General features: G+C 69.6%; 1 protein-coding gene across 3 annotated transcripts in view; it reads right to left on the reverse strand.

Moving 5' to 3' along the window:
* Positions 1-21,962, reverse strand: part of COL18A1 (collagen type XVIII alpha 1 chain) — a 45,230-nt gene that overhangs the window by 12,369 nt on the left and 10,899 nt on the right. For 2 of the 3 annotated variants that reach the window (XM_089779970.1, XM_075934104.2), the window contains exons 2-24: positions 18,974-19,518; positions 16,060-16,143; positions 15,317-15,376; positions 14,492-14,624; positions 14,110-14,243; positions 12,769-12,795; positions 11,865-12,080; positions 11,362-11,388; positions 10,615-10,677; positions 10,425-10,502; positions 10,037-10,090; positions 9,776-9,925; positions 8,829-8,891; positions 8,446-8,490; positions 7,632-7,763; positions 6,078-6,149; positions 3,713-3,739; positions 3,300-3,344; positions 2,605-2,667; positions 1,319-1,354; positions 776-865; positions 566-595; positions 431-457 (exon numbers count right to left, since the gene is read on the reverse strand). In XM_089779970.1, the coding sequence (XP_089636096.1) occupies positions 431-457; positions 566-595; positions 776-865; positions 1,319-1,354; positions 2,605-2,667; positions 3,300-3,344; positions 3,713-3,739; positions 6,078-6,149; positions 7,632-7,763; positions 8,446-8,490; positions 8,829-8,891; positions 9,776-9,925; positions 10,037-10,090; positions 10,425-10,502; positions 10,615-10,677; positions 11,362-11,388; positions 11,865-12,080; positions 12,769-12,795; positions 14,110-14,243; positions 14,492-14,624; positions 15,317-15,376; positions 16,060-16,143; positions 18,974-19,518 (2,201 nt within the window). The remainder of the gene's footprint in view (positions 1-430; positions 458-565; positions 596-775; positions 866-1,318; positions 1,355-2,604; positions 2,668-3,299; positions 3,345-3,712; positions 3,740-6,077; positions 6,150-7,631; positions 7,764-8,445; positions 8,491-8,828; positions 8,892-9,775; positions 9,926-10,036; positions 10,091-10,424; positions 10,503-10,614; positions 10,678-11,361; positions 11,389-11,864; positions 12,081-12,768; positions 12,796-14,109; positions 14,244-14,491; positions 14,625-15,316; positions 15,377-16,059; positions 16,144-18,973; positions 19,519-21,962) is intronic. The other variant, XM_075934106.2, reaches the window with a different exon arrangement.

The following is a 21,962-nucleotide window of genomic DNA, read 5'->3' on the forward strand; positions in this document are numbered from 1 at the left end:
AACCGAGCCGCCTCTGCCTGGGGACCAGCAGGCACAGAGGCAGCCTCGGCCGCCCAGCACAGCCCGCCAACTGAGAGGGTGCCAGGCAGCCCCGGCCGCGTGCCTTGCCCACGGAGGGGAGGGGAAGCCGCGCCCCAAGCAGCTTTCCCCATCTCTGGGACATGGCAGGCACAGAAACGACCCTCTGCCCGGCCGGCTTGACCGGCAGCCCCCCACATCCCCCCCACCTGAGGGGCTGGTGCCACATCACAGCAGAGAGGGGCCAGTGTCCAGGGGGCTACACCGATTTACACCCCCAGGGTCTGGCTCAGACCCTCCCCATTGGGCGCCGTGCCCGGGTTGGGGCGTCAGGTCGGGGGGCAGGGCCCCTCCGCACAGGGCTGGCAGTTGTCCCAGCCGCTCGGCTCTCCAGGGAGACGGAGATACTCACCGGGAAGCCGGCGCGGCCTTGTCTGCCCTGGGGAAAGAAAGAGGCACCGTCAGCCCCACACGGCCCGGAGATCGGCGTGGCCGGGGGCAGGGAGGGGGCCGCAGGGCGAACGGCCGGGAGCTCAGGGCTACCTACCTCGGGGCCCGGCAGAGCAGCGAGCGCTTCCTGAAAAGGAACAGACACGTCAGCCGGCTGCCCCGCCTCGCCGCGGCGGCACAACTCTCCCGCCGGCACCAGCACCAGCGCCAGCTGGCACAGGGCAGCCGGGCACGACAGCCGCGAGGGAACAGGCGGGCAAAGGCCCCAGAGCCGGGCGTATGGGCCGCAGGGGCGACGTGTCCTTACCTCTTCACCCAACGCATAGACGACCTGCCCCGGGGGGCCGGGCGGCCCGGGGGGGCCAGGGGAGCCCACGCCGTCCTGGCCTCGCTCGCCCTGGCAACGTCAATCCTTCTTGTGAGCTAACCGCAGCCCAGAATGCCCCCGCCCCCATGGCCCCCCTTGCTGCCGTGGGCCCTCCCCACAAGCCCGACCCCCTTGCCATCATGGGCTCTCCCCACAAGCTTGTCCCCTTGGCCCCCCATCGTCCCCATGGGCCCTCCCCACAAGCTCGCCCCCTCGGCCCCCCATCGTCCCCATGGGCCCTCCCCACAAGCTCGCCCCCCGGCAACCATGGGGCCTGTTGCTCCCCTTGCCATCATAGGGTCCCCCCTCACAAGCAGCCCCCCAAAGCTGGCTCCCACCTCACAAGCAGAGGCCCAGGCCCCAAGCCTGCCCCCCTCCTATTCCCAGCTCCCCCGCAGCTGGCCCGGTGGGAAGGGAGCGAGCCACGCGGGGCCATGACACCCCAAAGCCGGCAGCCCCACACCAGCACCCCACACCACTCACCTTGGGCCCCTGGCCACCCCGCTCGCCCTTGGGTCCCTGCAACAAGAGCGAGGGGAGTGCGGCTCACATGGCGCCCAGCACAGAGCACCCAGCTAGCCCACACTGCTGCTGGCGCCGGGCGGACAGCGCCGAGCCCTCGGGCCACGTGCAGAAGCCGGCCCAGCCCTGCCACGGGCACAGCCAGGGCTGGGTCAGAGACAGCAGACACGCAGCAGGCTCAGGGACGTCTCCGGGGGCAACCGGGGTTCCCCCAGAGCGCGGGGGGGGGGGCACAGCCCTGGAGGGAAAGGGGCCATCGCGCAGGCGAGCCCACGAAGACCCCGGGACATGGGGCAGAACGGGCCCCTGGGGTGCTGAGCGCGGCACTTGTACGTGGGGGAGCGGGGCTGGGCCGGGCCGGCGCGTGGCACAGGGCTGAGCCCACAGGGTGGAGGCCATGGCCAGGGACAGGCGGTGCACGGTGCGCAGGTCTGCTCCGCGGATGAGCTTTAGCCGTCTGCGGCGAGGCCTTTAGCACCCGACCGCGGCTGCCCAAGGAACAGGCGCTCCATGGGGTCACTAACCAGGGCGTGACAGTGAACAGCCCAGGCCCAGTTGTCAGACGGCTGTACTTACAACCTGACCGCGGCTGCCCAAGGAACAGGCGCTCCATGGGGTCACTAACCAGGGCATGACAGTGAACAGCCCAGGCCTCGGCTGTCTGAACCGACTGACTGCCCGTGCACAGCTGCGGCGTAATGGGGGGGCTGTCTGCTCTGTGACCGGGGTCCCCCTGCGCTGGGAGGGGAGATTCTCACTGACTCTCCCAAAGGTGGATTAACCCAGACACCCAGCCTCAGCCTCCCAGGGAGGGACACACAGGGAGGAGGGCAGAGACCAGCACCTGGCTGGGGGCAGGGCTGGAAGAGAGTTTTAGTTTCTGGCTGGTATCATGGAGGAAGCAGCCTAGGCAACGGGCTGGGATTTAGGGGCCCAGGCTCCCCCATCTCAAGGGGGGCTGAGGCATCCTAGGCCTGCCCTGGAACCAGATTACATCTGTGCTGTGCTGTATCCTGGAGAAGCAATAAACTCCCTCTGTTCTACTGGCTGGTGGAGTCTGTCTGTGCCATTACGGGGGTGCAGAAGTCGGGGGAACCCCAATGCACTGTCACAACAGGCGATCCATGGGTGTGGCAGTGAATAACCCAGGCCCGGCTGTTACCAGAGGCTGTACCCACAACCCGACTGTGTAGCAGTCAGCCCCTAAGAGCTGCCAGGCCGGGCAGGGGGGTCCCCCCAACACTCACCTGAGGTCCTGGGAAACCTTCCAGCCCTGGGCGCCCGTCCACGCCTGGAGTACCATGGTCCCCCTGAAACACACAGACAGTGGGAGCACACCGAGGTCCTGCCTTTGGCTCCTCGGGGTGTGACTCCACAGGGCCCCCCAGCAGCCACCCTGAGCAGCCTTGCTCTAGGCCCACATGCGAGTTTAGGGGCATCCAGTCTCACCAGACCACACGCTCCAGTCTGCCTGACAACACTGGGCAGCGTCTGAACATCGACCTCCCCCCAGCCCCAGAGACAGTCGCAGCTACCGTGAGCTGGAGAATGCGTGATCAGAGCTTGCATATAGGACGTGCTGCGATCGATCCCCGCCCTGGGCCCCGGTGGCCGCGCGTCTCCTCCGTCCCCACCCCCGGCGGCCGCGCGTTTGATCCCTAGCCCTGGGCCCCGGTGGCCACGCGTCTCCTCCATCCCCACCCCGGGCCCCCGCGCGTCTCCTCCATCCCCGCCCCGGGCCCCGGCGGCCGCGCGTCTCCTCCATCCCCGCCCCGGGCCCCGGCAGCCGCGCGTCTCCTCCATCCCTGCCCCGGGTCCCGGCGGCTGCGCGTTTGATCCCCGCCCTGGTCCTCAGCTGACCCAGAGGGGGTGTCTCCCAGGCCCTCCCGCTAGGGCTCAGAGGGATGCGGGCAGTTCGTGTAGCTGCGTGAAGTGACTCTACCTTCTGTCCTGGCAAGCCAAGCAGGCCGGGGCTGCCGGCGTCCCCCTGCAAGAGAAAGGCCGGTGGTGAGCAGCTGCACAGAGCAGGCACGAGGGCCGAGAGCTCCATGCCCCTCTGCAGGGGTGCTCAGGGCACAGAGGCAGCTGGGGGCTAGTTCCCAGCGAGGGGGCAGAGCCAGGCCAGGGCGGGTCTGTCCTCGCAGGCAGAGGCGTTACGCCAGCGAGACGCCCTGGCTCCAGGGACTCCATGCAGCCGCACGCCCTGCAGGGAACCCCCTGCGCAGGACCCCGGGGGGTGCGGCCGAGCACGGGGGCTGGACTGGCCCCTCTCCCAGCGCCCGTCTAAGAGGCCTGGGGGCGGCGCAGCCAGGCCAGCTTGGGGAGCTGGGGCGCCCACGTTCCCAGGGCTCTCACCTTGAGTCCGGGGAGTCCAGGGGGCCCCTGTGTGAAGGAAGACAAGACGGGTTCAGGCCAAGGAGCCGAGCGTGTTCGCAGCCCCCCCCCGCCGGCGACCTTGGCGCCTGTCTGTGGTCTCACGGCCAGCAACACCAGCCTGGGCCGCAGGACGTCACATCCCGGGCGCGGTCACTCAGCCCCAGCCAGCCCCCGACGGGCACGGCTCTTCCCAGCACCCCGCCCCACGAACACCTGCCCCCACTGGCTGCACACTCATAGAATCATAGAATCATAGAATAATAGGACTGGAAGGGACCTCGAGAGGTCATCGAGTCCAGCCCCCCGCCCTCAAGGCAGGACCAAGCTCCACCTACACCATCCCTGACAGATGTCTATCTAACCTGTTCTTAAATATCTCCAGAGAGGGAGATTCCACCACCTCCCTTGGCAATTTATTCCAATATTTGACCACCCTGACAGTTAGGAATTTTTTCCTAATGTCCAATCTAAACCTCCCCTGCTGCACTTTAAGCCCATTACTCCTTGTCCTCTCCTCAGAAACCAAGAGGAACAAATTTTCTCCTTCCTCCTTGTGACACCCTTTTAGATATTTGAAAACCGTTATCATGTCCCCCCTTAATCTTCTTTTTTCCAAACTAAACAAGCCCAGTTCATGAAGCCTGGCTTCATAGGTCATGTTCTCTAAACCTTTAATCATTCCTGTCGCTCTTCTCTGTACCCTTTCCAATTTCTCCACATCTTTCTTGAAATGTGGCGCCCAGAACTGGACACAGTACTCCAGCTGAGGCCTAACTAGTGCAGAGTAGAGCGGCAGAATGACTTCACGAGTTTTGCTTACAACACACCTGTTGATACAACCTAGAATCATATTTGCTTTTTTGGCAACAGCATCACACTGTTGACTCATATTCAACTTGTGGTCCACTATGACCCCTAGATCCCTTTCCGCCATGCTCCTTCCTAGACAGTCGCTTCCCATCTTGTATGTATGGAACTGATTGTTCCTTCCTAAGTGGAGCACTTTGCATTTCTCTTTATTAAACCTCATCCTGTTTCCCTCTGACCATTTCTCTAACTTGCTAAGGTCATTTTGAATTATGTCCCTATCCTCCAAAGAAGTCACAACCCCACCCAGTTTGGTATCATCCGCAAACTTAATAAGCGTACTCTCTATCCCAATATCTACATCATTGATGAAGATATTGAACAGCACGGGTCCCAAAACAGACCCTTGAGGAACTCCACTTGTTATCCCTTTCCAGCTGGATTTAGAACCGTTAACAACAACTCTCTGACTACGGTTATCCAGCCAATTATGCACCCACCTTATCGTGGCCCTATCTAAGTTATATTTGCCTAGTTTATCAATAAGTTTGCCTAGTTTATCAATAAGAATATCATGCGAGACCGTATCAAATGCCTTACTAAAGTCTAGGTATATGACATCCACCGCTTCTCCCTTATCCACAAGGCTCGTTATCTTATCAAAGAAAGCTATCAGATTAGTTTGGCATGACTTGTTCTTCACAAACCCATGCTGGCTATTCCCTATCACTTTATTACCTTCCAAGTGTTTGCATAGGATTTCCTTAATTACCTGCTCCATTATCTTCCCTGGGACAGACGTTAAACTGACCGGTCTGTAGTTTCCTGGGTTGTTCTTATTCCCCTTTTTATAGATGGGCACAATATTTGCCCATTTCCAGTCTTCTGGAATCTCCCGTCTGCCATGATTTTTCAAAGATCATAGCTAAAGGCTCAGATACCTCCTCTATCAGCTCCTTGAGTATCCTGGGAAGCATTTCATCAGGACCTGGTGACTTGCTGACATCTAACTTTCCTAAGTGACTTTTAACTTGTTCTTTGTGTATCCTATCTTCTAAACCTACCCTCTCTCTGCTTGTATTCACTACGTTAGGCACACCTCCAGACTTCTCGGTGAAGACCGAAACAAAGAAGTCATTGAGCATCTCCGCCATTTCCAAGTTTCCTGTTACTGCTTCTCCCTCCTCACTAAGCAGTGGGCCTACCCTGTCCTTGGTCTTCCTCTTGCTTTTAATGTATTTATAAAATACATTTACTCCCTGCCTCAGTTGTCCCGGGGGGTCTGCCCATGGTGGGTGGGATGGGGGGAATGCACGGACCTCACCCAGCAGGGTGGCCCGCCAGGGACGTGCACCCCCAAGCCGGCCTGTGGTGGCCATGCCACAGAGCTGGCTCATGCCGTGGACACGCAGCCCGCAGCCTAGGGGGCTAGCGTCCTTGCTACCGCGCTGTGCAATGCCGGGTCTCCGGGGCGGGGTGGAAGACTCCTCCGGCAGGGAGAGCCGGGGTCCACTGACGGCCGGGCAAGGGGACCTACCTGTGGCCCCTCGGGGCCGCGCTCTCCAGGCGTGGCAGAAAGCAACGGCAACCCCGAGCCTTCCATGTCGCCCTGAGGTAACAAACCCCCGTGAGATGCAAACACGGCTCCCACGGGCACCCTGAGTGACCCCCAGAGCACTGGGCAAGGGCCCCCCGCGGGCATCCCGAGTGACCCCCAGAGCACAGGGCAAGGGCCCCCCGCGGGCCCCCCAAGTGACCCCCAGAGCACAGGGCAAGGGCCCCCGCGGGCCCCCCAAGTGACCCCCAGAGCACAGGGCAAGGGCCCCCGCGGGCACCCCGAGTGACCCCCAGAGCACAGGGCAAGGGCCCCCCGCGGGCCCCCCAAGTGACCCCCAGAGCACAGGGCAAGGGCCCCCGCGGGCACCCCGAGTGACCCCCAGAGCACAGGGCAAGGGCCCCCCGCGGGCACCCCGAGTGACCCCCAGAGCACAGGGCAAGGGCCCCCCGCGGGCATCCCGAGTGACCCCCAGAGCACCGGGCAAGGGCCCCCCGCGGGCACCCCGAGTGACCCCCAGAGCACCGGGCAAGGGCCCCCCGCGGGCACCCCGAGTGACCCCCAGAGCACTGGGCAAGGGCCCCCCGCGGGCCCCCCAAGTGACCCCCAGAGCACAGGGCAAGGGCCCCCGCGGGCACCCCGAGTGACCCCCAGAGCACAGGGCAAGGGCCCCCCGCGGGCATCCCGAGTGACCCCCAGAGCACCGGGCAAGGGCCCCCCGCGGGCACCCCGAGTGACCCCCAGAGCACCGGGCAAGGGCCCCCCGCGGGCACCCCGAGTGACCCCCAGAGCACAGGGCAAGGGCCCCCCGCGGGCACCCCGAGTGACCCCCAGAGCACAGGGCAAGGGCCCCCTGCAGGCACCCCGAGTGACCCCCAGAGCACAGGGCAAGGGCCCCCTGCTGGCATCCCGAGTGACCCCCAGAGCACTGGGCAAGGGCCCCCCGCGGGCACCCCGAGTGACCCCCAGAGCACAGGGCAAGGGCCCCCTGCTGGCATCCCGAGTGACCCCCAGAGCACTGGGCAAGGGCCCCCTGCAGGCACCCCGAGTGACCCCCAGAGCACAGGGAAAGGGCCCCCTGCAGGCACCCCGAGTGACCCCCAGAGCACAGGGCAAGGGCCCCCGCGGGCACCCCGAGTGACCCCCAGAGCACAGGGCAAGGGCCCCCTGCTGGCATCCCGAGTGACCCCCAGAGCACTGGGCAAGGGCCCCCCGCGGGCACCCCGAGTGACCCCCAGAGCACAGGGCAAGGGCCCCCCGCGGGCACCCCGAGTGACCCCCAGAGCACAGGGCAAGGGCCCCCCGCGGGCACCCCGAGTGACCCCCAGAGCACTGGGCAAGGGCCCCCCGCGGGCACCCCGAGTGACCCCCAGAGCACAGGGCAAGGGCCCCCTGCAGGCACCCCGAGTGACCCCCAGAGCACTGGGCAAGGGCCCCCCGCGGGCACCCCGAGTGACCCCCAGAGAACCGGGCAAGGGGCCCCCGTGGGGCACCTGCTGACCGATGGCAGCGTAAGACTTCCGAGCTCGTACTTACAAATCCCACCTCGTAGCCTGGCCCGGGAGGGCCGGGGGGACCTGGCAGCCCACGTGGTCCCATGGGCCCCGGAAGGCCGGCCAGCCCCGTCTCCCCAGGGGCGCCGGCCAGCCCCGCCTCGCCCTTACTGCCCTGCGCGGGAACAAAAGGAGCAGTCATGCAGCGCTCCCAGGCCGCAGGGCGCGTCTGGGCAGAGCGCCGGGCTCCTCCAGCCTGGGGCCCCCGCCCCGCCCCGAGCTGCACGTCGGACACAAACCCAGCGGCTGCCCCCCTGCCTGTTCCGGGACCGTCCCCGCCCCCGGATCGCAAGGCCAGCGCTCTGCAGCGCGGGACCAGCCCGGGGTTGCAAAGCTCCCGTCCTCGTTCCTCCCCAGCCCTCCCGGGCCCTGCCCGCAGCCACGCTCCCCCGTCCACAGCACCCCCCCTGCAGCCACGTCCCCAGCCCCCCAGCCACGTCCCCAGCCCCTCCCAGGCCCTGCCCCGCGGCCCCACCCCGCAGTCGCATTCCCCCTGCCCGCAGCCGCAGAGAAGCCGGGAGGGCAGGTGGGCGGGTGTGGGGCTCTCATGGGCAGAAAGATGAAGCCCACACCACGTCCCCTGCGTCCTCCGGCCCCGCCCCCACCTCATCCTGCAGCCGCCTGCCCACCCCACAGCCACATCCCCCCCGCTCCCCTCCACCGCTGCGTCCCCAACCCCCCGCCTGCCCGAGCTCCCTTTGCGCCTGCGCCCTGGCTGGCCAGCAGCACCTGACACCGCAGCCTGGGCTGCGCGGGAGCAGACAGACCCCCCCCCCCCCTCGTGGGGGCTCCGGTACCTTGGGTCCTGGAGCTCCGGGCAGGCCGAGGGCGCCGGGGTCCCCCTGGGAAGAAGCAGGGAAGGGAGAGAGTAGTCAGTGCGCCGCTGGCCGGCCGGGGCAGCTCCCGGCGAGCTGGGGGCCAAGCCCTTTGGAGGCTGCTGGGCCCGGACCCTGGGGCTGGCGCGTCTGCAGCTCCCCAACCCCCACAGGTGCCCACTGGCTACCCAGCTGCCAGCGCGGCCCCACCCGTTTGAGGGAGGCCCCCGCTGGCCCAGGCCCACCCCCAGCCCCCCGCCCTGGGGCACTCGGCCCGGCTCTACCCCCAGCTCTGCCCCGCCCCAGCCGGGGAGGTATAGACTGTGGTGCGGGCCCAGGCCCCGCCACGCCAGCAGGGCTCATACCCGCTCTCCTCGCGGCCCAGCCTGGCCAGCCGACCCATTTCTTCCAGGGGAACCAGGAGGACCCTGCAAGGACAGAGAGACGCTCAGCGGGCGGAAACGGTCCAGAGCTGCCCCATTCCGGCCACGGCTCCATGGGCACGAGGAACGGCCGCTGCCTCCGCCATGCCAGGCTGCTGCCACATGGCATCTCCTTGCCCGGATCACTCCCGCCAGGGTCGCCACGGCCCTGCCACGCCCTGCGCCAGCTGCACGCCCCCCCCCCCGGCATGGGCCACTCCCGCCAGGGTCACCACGGCCCTGCCACGCCCTGCGCCAGCTGCACGCCCCCCCCCCCCCCGGCATGGGCCACTCCCGCCAGGGTCGCCACAGCCCTGCACGCCCTGCGCCAGCTGCACGCCCCCCCCAGGGTCACCACGGCCCTGCCATGCCCTGCGCCAGCTGCACGCCCCCCCCCCCCCCGGCATGGGCCACTCCCGCCAGGGTCGCCACAGCCCTGCCACGCCCTGCACCAGCTGCACGCCCCCCCCCCCCCCGGCATGGGCCACTCCCACCAGGGTCGCCACGGCCCTGCCACGCCCTGCGCCAGCTGCACGCCCCCCCCCCCCCCCCCGGCATGGGCCACTCCCGCCAGGGTCGCCACAGCCCTGCCACGCCCTGCGCCAGCTGCACGCCCCCCCCCCCCCCCGGCATGGGCCACTCCCACCAGGGTCGCCACGGCCCTGCCACGCCCTGCGCCAGCTGCACACCTTCCCCCCGCCACCAGCTCGAGCCACCCCCACCAGCTGTGCTCCAAGTCCCAGCAAGCTGCAGTTCCCCTGTCCTCCCACTCTAGCACCTTCAGCCTGGCCTACGGGCCCTAGACCTGCGGCAGGAAACACGGGGGCACTGCCCTTAACCCCGGCAGGGCCCCCACAGCCCTGGAGCACCCCAGCACCCCCCACACTTACCGGTGGGCCTTGGGCTCCACGGGCACCATCTCTGCCTGGCAGGCCGGGGGGGCCCGGCAAGTCAGTGCTGTTCCTCCCAAACCTTCCTGGCTCCCCTGGCAGGCCGGGTACCCCAGGAGGGCCAGGGGGCCCTGGCGGGCCTCGGGGGCCCTGCAACAGAGAACAGGACGGTCGGTGGCACGTGGCACCTTCTCTCACGCCTGCGGTGCCACGTCCAGCACCACGCCTGGCCCCGCAGCACCACCCCCCGCCCCCACTCACCCGCAGGCTCTCCAGGTCGCCGCCGAAGCCCGAGCCCTCCATGTCAATGAACGTCTGCAAGAGAAGCACACGGGCAGCCCCCGCGCTCAGCGGTGCCGCCGGCCGGCCCGAGTCGGCAGCGCGCCACCAACGCCAGGCGCCCGGCCGGCAGAGCACGGGAGACTAGCCTGCGGCGCGCCGGGAAGCAACCGCCAAGGGCACCGCGCGAAGGCAGCCCACACTCTGGCGCCACAGCCACGGGGAATCGCTGGCCCGCGCGACCGACACGCCTGCCTAGCTCCCTGCCAGGGTGAGCCCGAGGGCTCGGCCGCGCCCACGTCCCCACTGGCAAGCGATCGGCAGCTCCGGCACGGCCCATCTGTGCCCCCGGCAGGACGCAGCAACCTACCAGCTTGTCCTGCTTGGAGGAGAGGCCGGGTGGCCCGGGCGGTCCAGGGGGGCCTCTCGCCCCGACTCCCGGCTCCCCCTAGGCACAGAAGAGGTGACAGCTGGGGACAGGCCCGTTCCTGCCCTGCACGCTGCCCAAGCAACGCAGGGCAGGGAGAGCCCGGCCGGCCGCCCCGCAGCCCACAACTCACCTTCTGGCCCTTGAGGCCCGGGTCTCCCGGAGTCCCAGGGAAGCCCTGGGGGCCAACGTCACCCTGCAAGGGAACAGAGACGGAGCCGGAGCCGGGCGGGGCCAGGGACCCCCTAGAGCCGGCTGCCCGGTCTGGGAACCCCCAGCCACGGGCATTTCACAGCCCCCGCACTGCCGGGCAGCTGGCCCTCGCCCCGCACCTCCCTCGGCTCGGCTGGCAGAGACCCGGAGCCCACAGCCCTGCCCCGCCTGACGACTGTTCTCGGCCCCGGCCCTCTGCTCTCCCGGCTCCCTCCGCTCCGGCTCACGCTGGCTGCTGGGCCCTGGACTCTCTCGCCTGCCTACAGCCTTGTGGCGCCCGGACCTGGGCCCACGGCCACCGCCGAGGCCTGGCCGTGCAGGGCAGGGCAAGGCACCCTCAGGGCGGCACCGTAGGTGGATTCTGGGCTGTGTTCCTTTGCCGGCCGGCAAGGCCTGGAGCCAAGCGTGCTGTGGGGTTGGGTGGGGTGGGGGGGCGTGCCGCAGGAGGGGGGGCGGAGCGTGCTGCAGGGTGGGGTGGGGGGGCGTGCCGCGGGGGGGGCGGGGCATGCTGCGGGGAGGTGGGGGGCGTGCTGCAGGAGGGGGGGCAGGTTGGCAGGGAGCACCAGGGCGCATGCACGATATGGCAAGGACCCGCAATCCTGCACGGCCAGTCTCCCGAGTGTGTGTGGGCAGCCCCCGGCAGCGGGAAGCGAACGGTGCCACTTACGGGTTTCCCGTCTTCCCCAGGATCGCCCTAAAGCCAGAGACATCGGCGTTAACGCCACAGGCTGCGCAAGGCGGCCGATAGACCTGGACCGCGCCGGCCCCGCTCCTCCTCCCCCCCGGACACAGGCCCCCTCCGCTGGGGAGCTGTGGCTACCGCGGAGCCCTGCACCCACGCAGCCCCACCTCTCCCTCCCCACTGGACCCAAGCTCTCCTCTTCCCACGGCACGCCCGGCTCGCCCACAGCGAGCGCCAAACCGCCAGGCTGGCCTCTCCTGCTGCCCCCACTCCTGGACAGGGCCCAGTGCCCCCCCCCCCCACCTGCTCCTCTGCCCAACGCCCCCCCGCCCGTACCCCAAACCCATCCCCCGGCCCAGCGCCCCCCCCGCCCGCCCCCCAGCCCGCCCCCCGGCCCAGCGCCCCCCCCCGCCCGCACCCCAGCCCGCCCCCCGGCCCAGCGCACCCCCGCCCGCCCCCCGGCCCACTTTGGGCGAGGCTGTACTCACAGGTTCTCCATCCTTGCCAGGCAGGCCATCTTTCCCGGGCAGCCCTGGGGGGCCTGTGGGGCCGGGCGGCCCTGCCACTTGCTCCACCAGAGAGCCATCGGGGCGCTGCACCCTAGTGCCGGGTGGCCCAGGCGGGCCGGCGGGTCCGGGCGATCCTTGGGCACCTGGCTCGCCTTTCTGCCCCTTTGAGCCGGGATACCCGAATCCCGCACTGCCCTGGGGGCAAAGGGGGAAGTGACTCCTGCACTCGGCCCCGGCTCTCCCAGCTCGCCCCCCGCTGCTTTCTGCGGAGGCTGAGCGGCCGATTCCCCTGCCCCAGCCACTGGGCCCGGCCCAGGGCCCCTTGGAGCCAGGTGTAGCGGTGCCTTGGGGATCCCCCCCTGCATCCAGCAAGACGAGACTCCGCCAGCCAGTAGAACAGGGGGGTTTATTGCTTCTCCAGGACACAGCACAGACGTGACGTGGCTACAGGAGTCGGGGCCAGGCAGCCTCAGTCCCCTTGGGGAGGGGTCCAGCCCCCCCAGCCCCCAGCTTAGTCTCCTCTCCATGTTTTTCCTGCAAAAACTGCCCAGTTCCCAGCCCTGCCCCCAGCCAGGGGCCGTCCCCCCCCCCTCTTTGTCCCCTCCCCGGGAAGAGCCTTGTTCACTGCCCGGGCTGGGCCCAGGTGTCTGGGCCAATCCACGTGTGGGTGAGTCCATGGGAATCACAGCCCAGCGCAGGGGGACCCGGGTCACAGAGCAGACACCCCCCCCCCACGTCACACCGGGCTCCGGGGCCGTGTCCCTGGTGTGCAGAAGCCCTGCTACCGACACAAGGCCGACCCCCGCTCAGCTCCACAGTGAAATGCGACTTGTCTCGCCGGCCGGCCCCGGCCCTGCCCCCTGCGACCCAGCCCCGCACTCACCTTCACGCCCAGGTCGCCTTTCTCCCCCTGTGGAAGAACAGAGCAAACATCACGGCACGGCGCAGACATGCCGCGCACCATCGCTAGCCGCACGCTCAGCCGTCCGGGACACGGAGCGCGAGACGTCTCGCACCATCGCTAGCCGCACGCTCAGCCGTCCGGGACACGGAGCGCGAGACGTCTCGCACCATCGCTAGCCGCACGCTCAGCCGTCCGGGACACGGAGCGTGAGACGTCTCGCACCATCGCTAGCCGCACGCTCAGCCGTCCGGGACATGGAGCGCGAGACGTCTCGCACCATTGCTATCCGCACGCTCAGCCGTCCGGGACATGGAGCGCGAGACGTCTCGCACCATCGCTAGCCGCACGCTCAGCCGTCCGGGACATGGAGCGCGAGACGTCTCGCACCATCGCTATCCGCACGCTCAGCTGTCCGGGACATGGAGTGCGAGACGTCTCGCACCATTGCTATCCGCACGCTTAGCTGTCCGGGACACGGAGTGCACGGAGCACGAGACGTCTCGCACCATCGCTAGTTGCACGCTCAGCCATCCGGGACATGGAGCGCGAGACGTCTCGCACCATCGCTAGCCGCACGCTCAGCCGTCCGGGACACGGAGTGCACGGAGCGCGAGACGTCTCGCACCATCGCTAGTTGCACGAGGGGCTACTCAGCTGTTCTGGACACGCCCCCTCCGCCTGCCTTCGCCTTTCATTCCAGTCACAGTCCTGGTCTTGCCTTCTCGCTGCCTGGCTTGCATCTTCCCCCTCCCACCCCCAGCCCAACCCCGCCCCGCCCATCTGTCTGCGCTACAGCCAGTAATGGGATAGATGTGCCCAGCTCTCTGCTCTGCCCCTGCACAAACAGCACGTGCCACAGGGTGCCCACGGGGCAGGGGGACGGGGCTGGGCGCCCGGTGCCACGGGGCCGGGTGCCACGGGGCTGGGCGCCAGGTGCCACGGGGCTGGGGGACGGGGCTGGGCGCCCACGGGGCAGGGGGACGGGGTTGGGCGCCAGGTGCCACGGGGTGCCCACGGGGCAGGGGGACGGGGCTGGGCGCCGGGTGCCACGGGGCAGGGGGACGGGGCGGGGGGGCTAGGTGCTGGGTGCCACGGGGCAGGGGGACGGGGTTGGGCGCCCGGTGCCACGGGGTGCCCATGGGGCAGGGGGACGGGGCTGGGCTCCAGGTGCCACAGGGCGCCCACGTGGTGGGGGGGGCTAGGCGCTGGGTGCCACGGGGCAGGGGGACGGGGTTGGGCGCCAGGTGCCTGCGGGAGCCAGGCGCCTGAGGTTTGCTACATGCTTGGTGCTCTAGAGAAACGCTCAGAGCTGTCACTGACCTTGTCGCCTTTGGTGCCACCGGCTGCTAGAGTCCCGCCAGCTGCTAGAGTCCCGCCAGCTGCGGAGTCCCCTTTGGGGCCACGTTCGCCCTTCTCCCCCCGCTCGCCTTTGGCCCCCTTGGGACCAGCCCTGGCTGGAAGGAAGAGCCAGGCACGGTTACGGGTGCCCCCGGGCCGGCTGCCGAACCGGAGCCCAGGCTGGCCGGCCACGGCACAGCCCCTCCGGGCTGGGGTGCCGGGTGGGCAGCCCTTCCTGATGGGCCGCAGCGACATGGAGGCAGCCCGCCCCCCTGGCTCTGCCAACGTCAGCCTGCGCCCCGCGCCCTGCTCCTGCCCTCTGGCTCCCCCTGCCCCGGGGCGACACGGCGGACACCACGGTTACCTCCTGTCAGGACGGGCGGTGGTCCTTCTCCGGGCACTGGCTCGCCCGTGCTGCCTGGCTCCACTCTCTGCCCGGCGGTGGGGGGCGCAGTGACGGGGGGCGGCTCCGGGAGCCGCGCGACAGGCAGGGCCCCCTGTGCGGCCCAGGCAGGGAAAGAAGCGAGTGAGAAGCGGGGTGGCCGGGCAGCCCAGCAAGAGTCCCTGCTGGCCTGCGGGGGGCACAGGCAGGAGTAGCGGGGGCCACGGGCCCGTCTGCCCGCATGGGGAGCCCCGGCCATGGGACTGCCCCAAGTGACCCCCGGCCGGAGCAGAGCAAAGCCCAGCCCCCACGCGCACAGGGCCAGGGACGCAGCGGCCTCGCCCCAGGCGTGCTCGTGTTAGCGCTGCACCGCACAGCGGGCCAGGGCGGGGCCGGGGGACACGGCGTTAGTCACAAACAGGGGCCCCGGGGCACACTGCGCCCGGCCCCAGGAACTAGAGATGCCAGAGCCCCGGGCTGCCCTGAACCGTGTCCCCCCCGTGCGGCTGCTGGGGGCTGGAAGCAGCCGTCCCATTCCAGCCGGGCCTGCTGGGAGCGAGTGCAGGAGAAACACTTCCTGCCCCGCCTGCGCCTCTGTGGCCACTAGGTGGCAGCAGCGTCTGTGTCCAGACACGTGTGTCCCCGCAGCACCCGGTGCCCTGGCCCTGCCGGAGGCTGGCCCCCCACTGCTGCCAGGGGAGGGGTGGCACCTGCCAGCGCCTGGAGCCTGGGGGCACGGGAAAAGGCAGGCCCGGCCGCCACCCTGGCACCTGGAAAGGAAAAGCGAAGCCCTGGCCGCCGACTCACCCGTTCCCTCCCGGAGAGACGGGGCCTTTCCTCAGCGCCACTGCCGAAGTCTCCAGAGGCCTGCGCACCCGAGGGGGAGAGAGTCAGCGGCAACGTGCCCAGCACCGCGGAGCGGGGTGCCCCCGGCCGGCCATGCCTGGCCTCACCTTCCCGCCGGCCCGGGCTCCGCGCTGACACCCACAGGCGCCGACACCACTGACCCGGCGCAGGAAAAGGGACCTCGCGCCGCAGACGTCAGGGCCCGGCGCTCCACGGCACTAGCAGCCCGTTCCCTCCCTGGGGCCGGCCCCAGCGCCCAGGCACAGGCGGAGAAAACGCTCCAGAGGTTACATCCGCCGGGGGCCTAGTCCTCCGATCCACCGGCCGGTTCCCCGGGAAGCGCCCCATGGCCCCGTGGAAGCCCCCCCACAGCCACGCCACCGGCCGGTTCCCCGGGAAGCTCTCCATGGCTCCGTGGAAGCCCCCCCACAGCCACGCCACCGGCCGGTTCCCCGGGAAGCGCCCCATGGCTCCGTGGAAGCCCCCCCACAGCCACGCCACCGGCCGGTTCCCCGGGAAGCTCTCCATGGCTCCGTGGAAGCCCCCCCACAGCCACGCCACCGGCCGGTTCCCCGGGAAGCTCCCCATGGCTCCGTGGAAGCCCCCCCACAGCCACGCCACCGGCCGGTTGCCCGGGGAGCTCCCCATGCCTCCGTGGAAGCCCCCCACAGCCACGCCACCAGCCCATGGCAGACAGCGCTCACCACATCCGTGTCCTCCTCCTGCTCCTCGCACTGCAGCTCAGCCGCCTGCGGGTCACCGCTCAGCTTCAGATCTGCAATCACCCCCTGGAAGACACGGGCCGAGTCAGCCCCACGCCACGCATCCCAGGCGGCTGCTAGCCCAGGCCTGGTGGGAAAGGCTCCCAGGGCGCCAGCAGCTGGCGAGTGCAAGGGCTCTCCGGCCACGGCGTTCCCCGGCTCTCTGACCTCTCCCGCCAGACTGCCTCCGGGCTGGCTCGCGCTGTCCCTCGGGAGCGTGCGGGTGTGAATCCCAACCCCTTCTCGCCAGCCCTCCCACCTCTCCGCACAGCCTGGGCCACTGGGCGGGGCTGCACCACGCAAACGCCCCGAGGCGGCGGTTCGACGCGTCTGTCCCCGCCGGGCACACAAGCCCCATTAGCCGAGCCTGGGAGGCGAGGCAGCGCAGGCCCAGGGAGACCCCCGGAACGCCGTGCAGGGCCAGAGACAGCAAACCTCTGGGCGGCAGCTGCTCCAGCCCCGAGAGGCCCCGGAGCCCGCAGAAGCAGGTCTGGGGTGAGCAAGGGGCAGCGCAGCCTGGCAGGCGCGGGAAGGAGCATCCCAGAGCCAGGCAAGGCAGAGATCTCGGGTGCCCGCTGGCTCCGCTCCCTGTGGGGGGGCACGGCAGACACCCCAGCGCCCCTCCCCACTCGCACGGCTCCCTGTTTGGAGTAAGGCCCCTCTCACGGCTCCGAGGCAGACCACCGCCCTGCGCCCGTGGGGACCGGGCAACCCCCCAGCCTGGGCACAGGGGCCGTGGGTCGAGAAATGGGCCGGCCCGGGCCCCGAATCCTCCTCTAGCCACGGCCCACGGAGCCAGGCCCCAGCCCCCCCAACCTCGTTTTCCACTCCCGGCTGCTCAGGAGCCAGAAACGCTCTGGGCCTTCCTCCCTTGGATTTCCTCCTCCCCGGAACCGGGTGTTTACAGAGCTCTGCAGCTCGGTCTCCGAACAGCCCCCCACATCGTCTTGCTGCTCTGACCCGCGCCGGCCCTTGATCCGCTCTTGCTGGCCAGCCAGCACCTTGCCACGGCTCCCGCACATGCAAACTGCGCCAGAGTCACCCCGGGCGGCCGCCACCCCGGAGCCCAGGGGCAGCGCTCCGGGTTGCTCGCCCGCCTGCCGCCAGGGGCCCATCCCACACAGCAGCTCAGAGCCCCTGGGCTCCGGCTGCCGGCCCCCCCGGAGTCACAGGCAGGTGCCTGACACAGCCACGTGGCCAGGCAGCCCACGCTCTGCTCGCCAGACAAGGCGTCTCCCCTCAGGAGGGGCCTGGCGCGCCCACCAGCAGACCGAGGGACCGAGCGAAGGCGCCAGGACTCCCCACGAGCGCGGCGCAGGGCCCCCACCAGCGGGGGGGCGGGCGCAGAGTGGGGCCAATCCGCGGCACTGTTGCCGTCGCAGCGTTAGCAGACACTGAGGGTGGAGCGCATGGCGCTGGCAGGACACGGCCCAGCCACCGGAGAGGGGCGGCACGGAGGCACACGGGCGCTCGAGGGCCGTTCCAGGCGAATTCTCCCCGCCGGGGCACCCAGTCCCCGAGCAGCGCGCAGGGCCCCAGCTTCCGCCCGCCCCAGCGCTGGGACAGCGCCACCGCATGGCTGGAATGGGCTCCCCTGAAACTGCCCCCAGCCGCCCGGCCCAGGCAAGGTGGGATGGGCCGCAGCCAGAATTCCAGCCACCCGCGTTCCTGGAGCGACGACCCGGCCCTCTAGCGCCCGGCCCCTGCCCCCCAACTCAGGGTGTCCTCACTAGCTCTCTGGCGGGACGTGGCCCTGGTGGAATCCCACGAGGGGAGGGGCCACGCTCACATGACGGGGGAGTCTCCCCGGGGCGGTTCCCAGGATAGGGGGGCGGGGCCCTGGGCGCAGCCAGGCAGGTCGCGTCCCCCCCGATACACGCACCAAATGCTCCCAGTGCAGGGCACGTCCGCACTACGCAATCAGAGCCTCTTGCGCCAAGGCCGGAGCAGCCCCCTGGCCCCGCACTCTCTGGGGGGCAGCTTGTACCGTGGGGCCCGACGGCCAGCACGGGGCGCTAGGGCGCATACGCCCGGGTGAATCTCATCCCCCTGGCCTCACGGTGAATCTCATCCCCCCGGCCTCGCTGCAAACCGCCCCCCCCCCCGCACTGCGCAGCTGGGGTACGACCTGGGCATGGGTCCCTGCGAACGGCACCTCCCTGCGCCCCCAGGGCTCACTGCGCCCAGGGGCTGGGAAACGTGTGCGCCTACCAACGCCCCCGCCCCCACCCGCTCCCCTTCGGAGATGCGCTGCTGTGTGGCCCGGCGCCTGCCTTCCCAAAGGCGTTCTCCGCCGGTCACGGGTTGGCATCACCCGGCACCGGCCCACGGCTCTTACTGAAGATGAAAGGTTAACACGCCCGCGCAGGGCTCACGACAACCCGAGAACAAGCCGCCCGGTCTGACCGATCGTTAGCCGTCCGCTTCCCCGGGGAGCCGTCCCTCCGGCGCGGGGCCCTTTCGAACCTCCAGCCGGGGGAGCAGCGCTGGAGTTTGGCTTTGCACACGTTACCGCTGGCGTGCGCGGGCCGGAGGGCGTGGCGCGGACCAGGCGCTAAGTGGGAGCTGCAGATCGGGGGGCTCGCTCTATCCTCACGCCAGCGCTCCCAGGGAGAGGGCAGTTTCATTCCCACCCATTCACGAGCCAGGCAGCCCCGATGCCGAATCCCGCCGACCCCACCGCAGCCTCCGCTCCAGCTGAGCCCTCCGACTCCCAGCGCGCACGGCCCCAGGCAGGCCGAGCTTCGGGGCTCCCGGCAGTGTTGCTATGCTAGTCGGATCGAGAGAAATTAAAACAACCCGCCCCTCCCACGCGCCCGCCCGCCCAGGCCACGGACCGCAGCGCCAGGGGACTTGCCTGGTATTTGTCCGGATCGGCGCCTCCCGCCTGAGCCACAAAGAGCCCGGACCCATCCTCCAGCTCCATCTCGTCGGGGGAGCGCTCGAAGCGAGCCCGGCGGGCTTCCTCGCAGTTCAGGTACAGAACCACCTCGTCCTCCCGCACGCTGATGGCAAAGCGCGACCAGGCGTGGGCCAGGGCCGGCACGGAGAAGGCCGCGGCCACGGCCGAGCTGGCGGAGCCCGGCTCCGTGTAGTAGAAGATGATCTGCTGCTGCCGGTCCTGCACGGCGGAGAGCTTGACGCCCACGTAGATGAGGGTCTGCGAGGCGTCGGTGACGGCGAAGAGCACGCCGGCCTTGGGGGTGGTGGGCTTCACGTAGAAAAGCAGCGAGAAGTCTCGGTAGAAGGGGCTAGGCAGGTGGTACCGGGCCACCTGCCCCGTGTTGGCCTCCAGCCCGAAGACGTAGGCGAACCCGTTGTCCGGGCCATCGACCCTGGTTATCTCCTCCGGTGGCGGGTCGCCGATCAGCTGCAGGAGACTGACTTCCGTGCTCAGGTTCTCTGCAAGGGGAACAACGGAGCGGTCAAAACGAGCCCGTCGGGGTGCCACGCAGCAGGCCACGGCCCCCAGCCTGGGCTGGGACCACGCTGCCAGGGAGGCCCCGTGCAGAGCCCACACGCTGCCGGAGGCACAGCGCTAGCCGGTCGCCCCAGGAGTAGCCACCGTTCCCAAGCGCTCCTTCCTCCCTGCAGGCTGGGGTGGGCTAGCTGCGGCAAGCATGGCCGCCCGCTGGCCCGAGCGCTGGGGAGCAGGTTGGGAGCGCGGCTGAGAGGTTCACGCTGGGGATGAGAACAGGTCACCGGGGAGCAGCAGGGCCGGTTAGCCGACGTGTCAGCGGGGATCGCGGCCTTCGCTCCCACCCCCTCTGCTCCGCTTTGCACCGGCCCTGGCTTCGGGCGGGGCTGTGTGCGCGGCCGGCCGGAGAGCCCCGAGGGCTGTGCCCAATCGGTGAGGGACAGGCGGCTTGCAGGGCCTCTTTCCAAGCACTGCTCTTTGCAGCCCCCGCGGAGACAGCCCTGCCGCCGGCCTGTCGCTGCACAGCAAATTCCACGCCTGCCCCAGGAACGAGCCAGCGTGCCTGAGGCACCCCAGGGGACGCAGCCGGCGCGGCGGTGCCCAGGCCCACGGCCAAGCCCCGGAGGTGGAAGGTGCGAAGGGCGTTTCAGGAGCCCCGCTCTCACCCTGCTGAACGGGGGCCCAGCCAGCGGCTACACTCTGGGCTGCCACGACAAAAGCGAGCGCCGTACGCAGCATGGTGCCCGGTGGGCAGTGCTGGGCTCGCTTCCGCCAGCGCCCTTCATCGACGGCTGGCCGTGGCCCTCCCCCTCACTCTGCTCCGGGCCACGGGGGGTGCCGGCTGCCCCGTGTCTCTCCTGGCCTCAGGGATGGAGGGGCACCGAGCGCTGAGCCCAGGGGAGAGGCCGCGGGCAGGGCCGGCAGCCAGAGGCCAGAGCGCGGCAGCCTGCGGGACATGCTCGTGTTTGCGATGGACGACAGGGCGTATCCCCACCTTGGCCCGGCCACCCCTCCGCTTCCACTGCCTCCTCTGCCGGGGGGCGGCTGCCAGCGCTTACAGCTCACAGGCTGGGCCCAAGGCGCACCTGCCCCCGCCACACCCGGCCTGCACCGCTACCCTTGCCCCGCAGCCGGGGCGAGCGAGCAGCGGGCCCCAACAGGCGCCTCGTTCCCTGGGAGACTCCCCCGTGGAGCACAGAGGCTGCGGCAGCCTTGGCGGTGTCGTGGGGCTGCCTGCACTGGATTCACTGTCTGAGGCCGCTGTGCCCCAGCAAGCTCAGGTGCACGGTGCTCTCCCCCGCCCCACCAACGCCATCAGAGGAGCGTGTCGCAAAGCAGCGACAGCCCCGCCCCGCCGGGCTCCCAGGGCACGCCGCCCGCCCGAGCCACGGCACATTACGAATGCTCACGCGGAGCAGCATCTGCTGCTTCCTGGCAGCCGCCGGGCTCTGGGGACCCGTTCGCCCCAGCACCTGGTTCAGCGAAGTTTCAGTTATTTGTTCTTGGACGGAAAACGGAATTCCTCTGGCCAGCGCGCTGGGATTCCCTGTGGCCGCCCCTCACCGCTCTGCCGCGGGGCCACGCTGGAAAGTTCTTCCTTGCGGAGAGGGGCGCAGCAACGCTCCCTTCCTTCCTTCCCCTCCGGCCTCACGGCCCCGCCAGGCGGCTGGAGAGAAACCCGGGCCCCAGGGCTGGGAAACGACGGGCCGAGCAGAGGGGGCGTGGGCTGGCTCACAGCTCGGCCACTGGGCCCAGCAGGCAGCTGCTTTGCTAAAGTCGCCCCGCAAGCATTGGGGTGATGGGGCCGGGGCCAGGGGGTTCTCCAGCGCACCCAGCTGCCCCATGCCCCGGGAGGCGGTGCGGGAAGAGCTGTTCTCACCCACTGCCCGGGCGGGGCCACAGTGACCCCCGGGCCTGGCCGGCCATGCAGTGGGCAGGGGGCTTGGGGCGGGCGCCGCAGCGTGAGGGAGAGGCTGCCCGGGGAATACTCAGCTGCCAGTGGCGGGCAAGGGCAGTGGTTTGCGAAGGGGTCGCAGCGAGGGTTGTGCTCGAGCCATGAGATACGGGCCTGGGGGAGACCTGGAGCGAGGGGACGGCAGGGAGCCGCCCTGATGCTCAGCCAGGCATTGCCCGTGCAAGCAAGCCCAGGGCCTGGACGGCTCCACAGCCGAGGCTCGGGCAGGAGGGAAACGTGCGCAGAGCGCAAGCGGCTCCGGGAGCAAGGAAATATGCACAGAGGCGGAGCGGCTCCGGGGCTGGGGAGCAGGGAAACATGCACGGAGACGGAGCGGCTCCGGGGCTGGGGGAGCAGGGAAGGGCGCGCGGAGACGGAGCGGCTCCGGGGCTCGGGGAGCAGGGAAGGGCGCGCGGAGACGGAGCGGCTCCGGGGCTCGGGGAGCAGGGAAGGGACGCGCGGAGACGGAGCGGC

Source organism: Pelodiscus sinensis, chromosome 7 (genome assembly GCF_052426305.1).
Source record: "Pelodiscus sinensis isolate ZL-2025 chromosome 7, ASM5242630v1, whole genome shotgun sequence".
Lineage (NCBI taxonomy): Eukaryota > Metazoa > Chordata > Testudines > Trionychidae > Pelodiscus > Pelodiscus sinensis.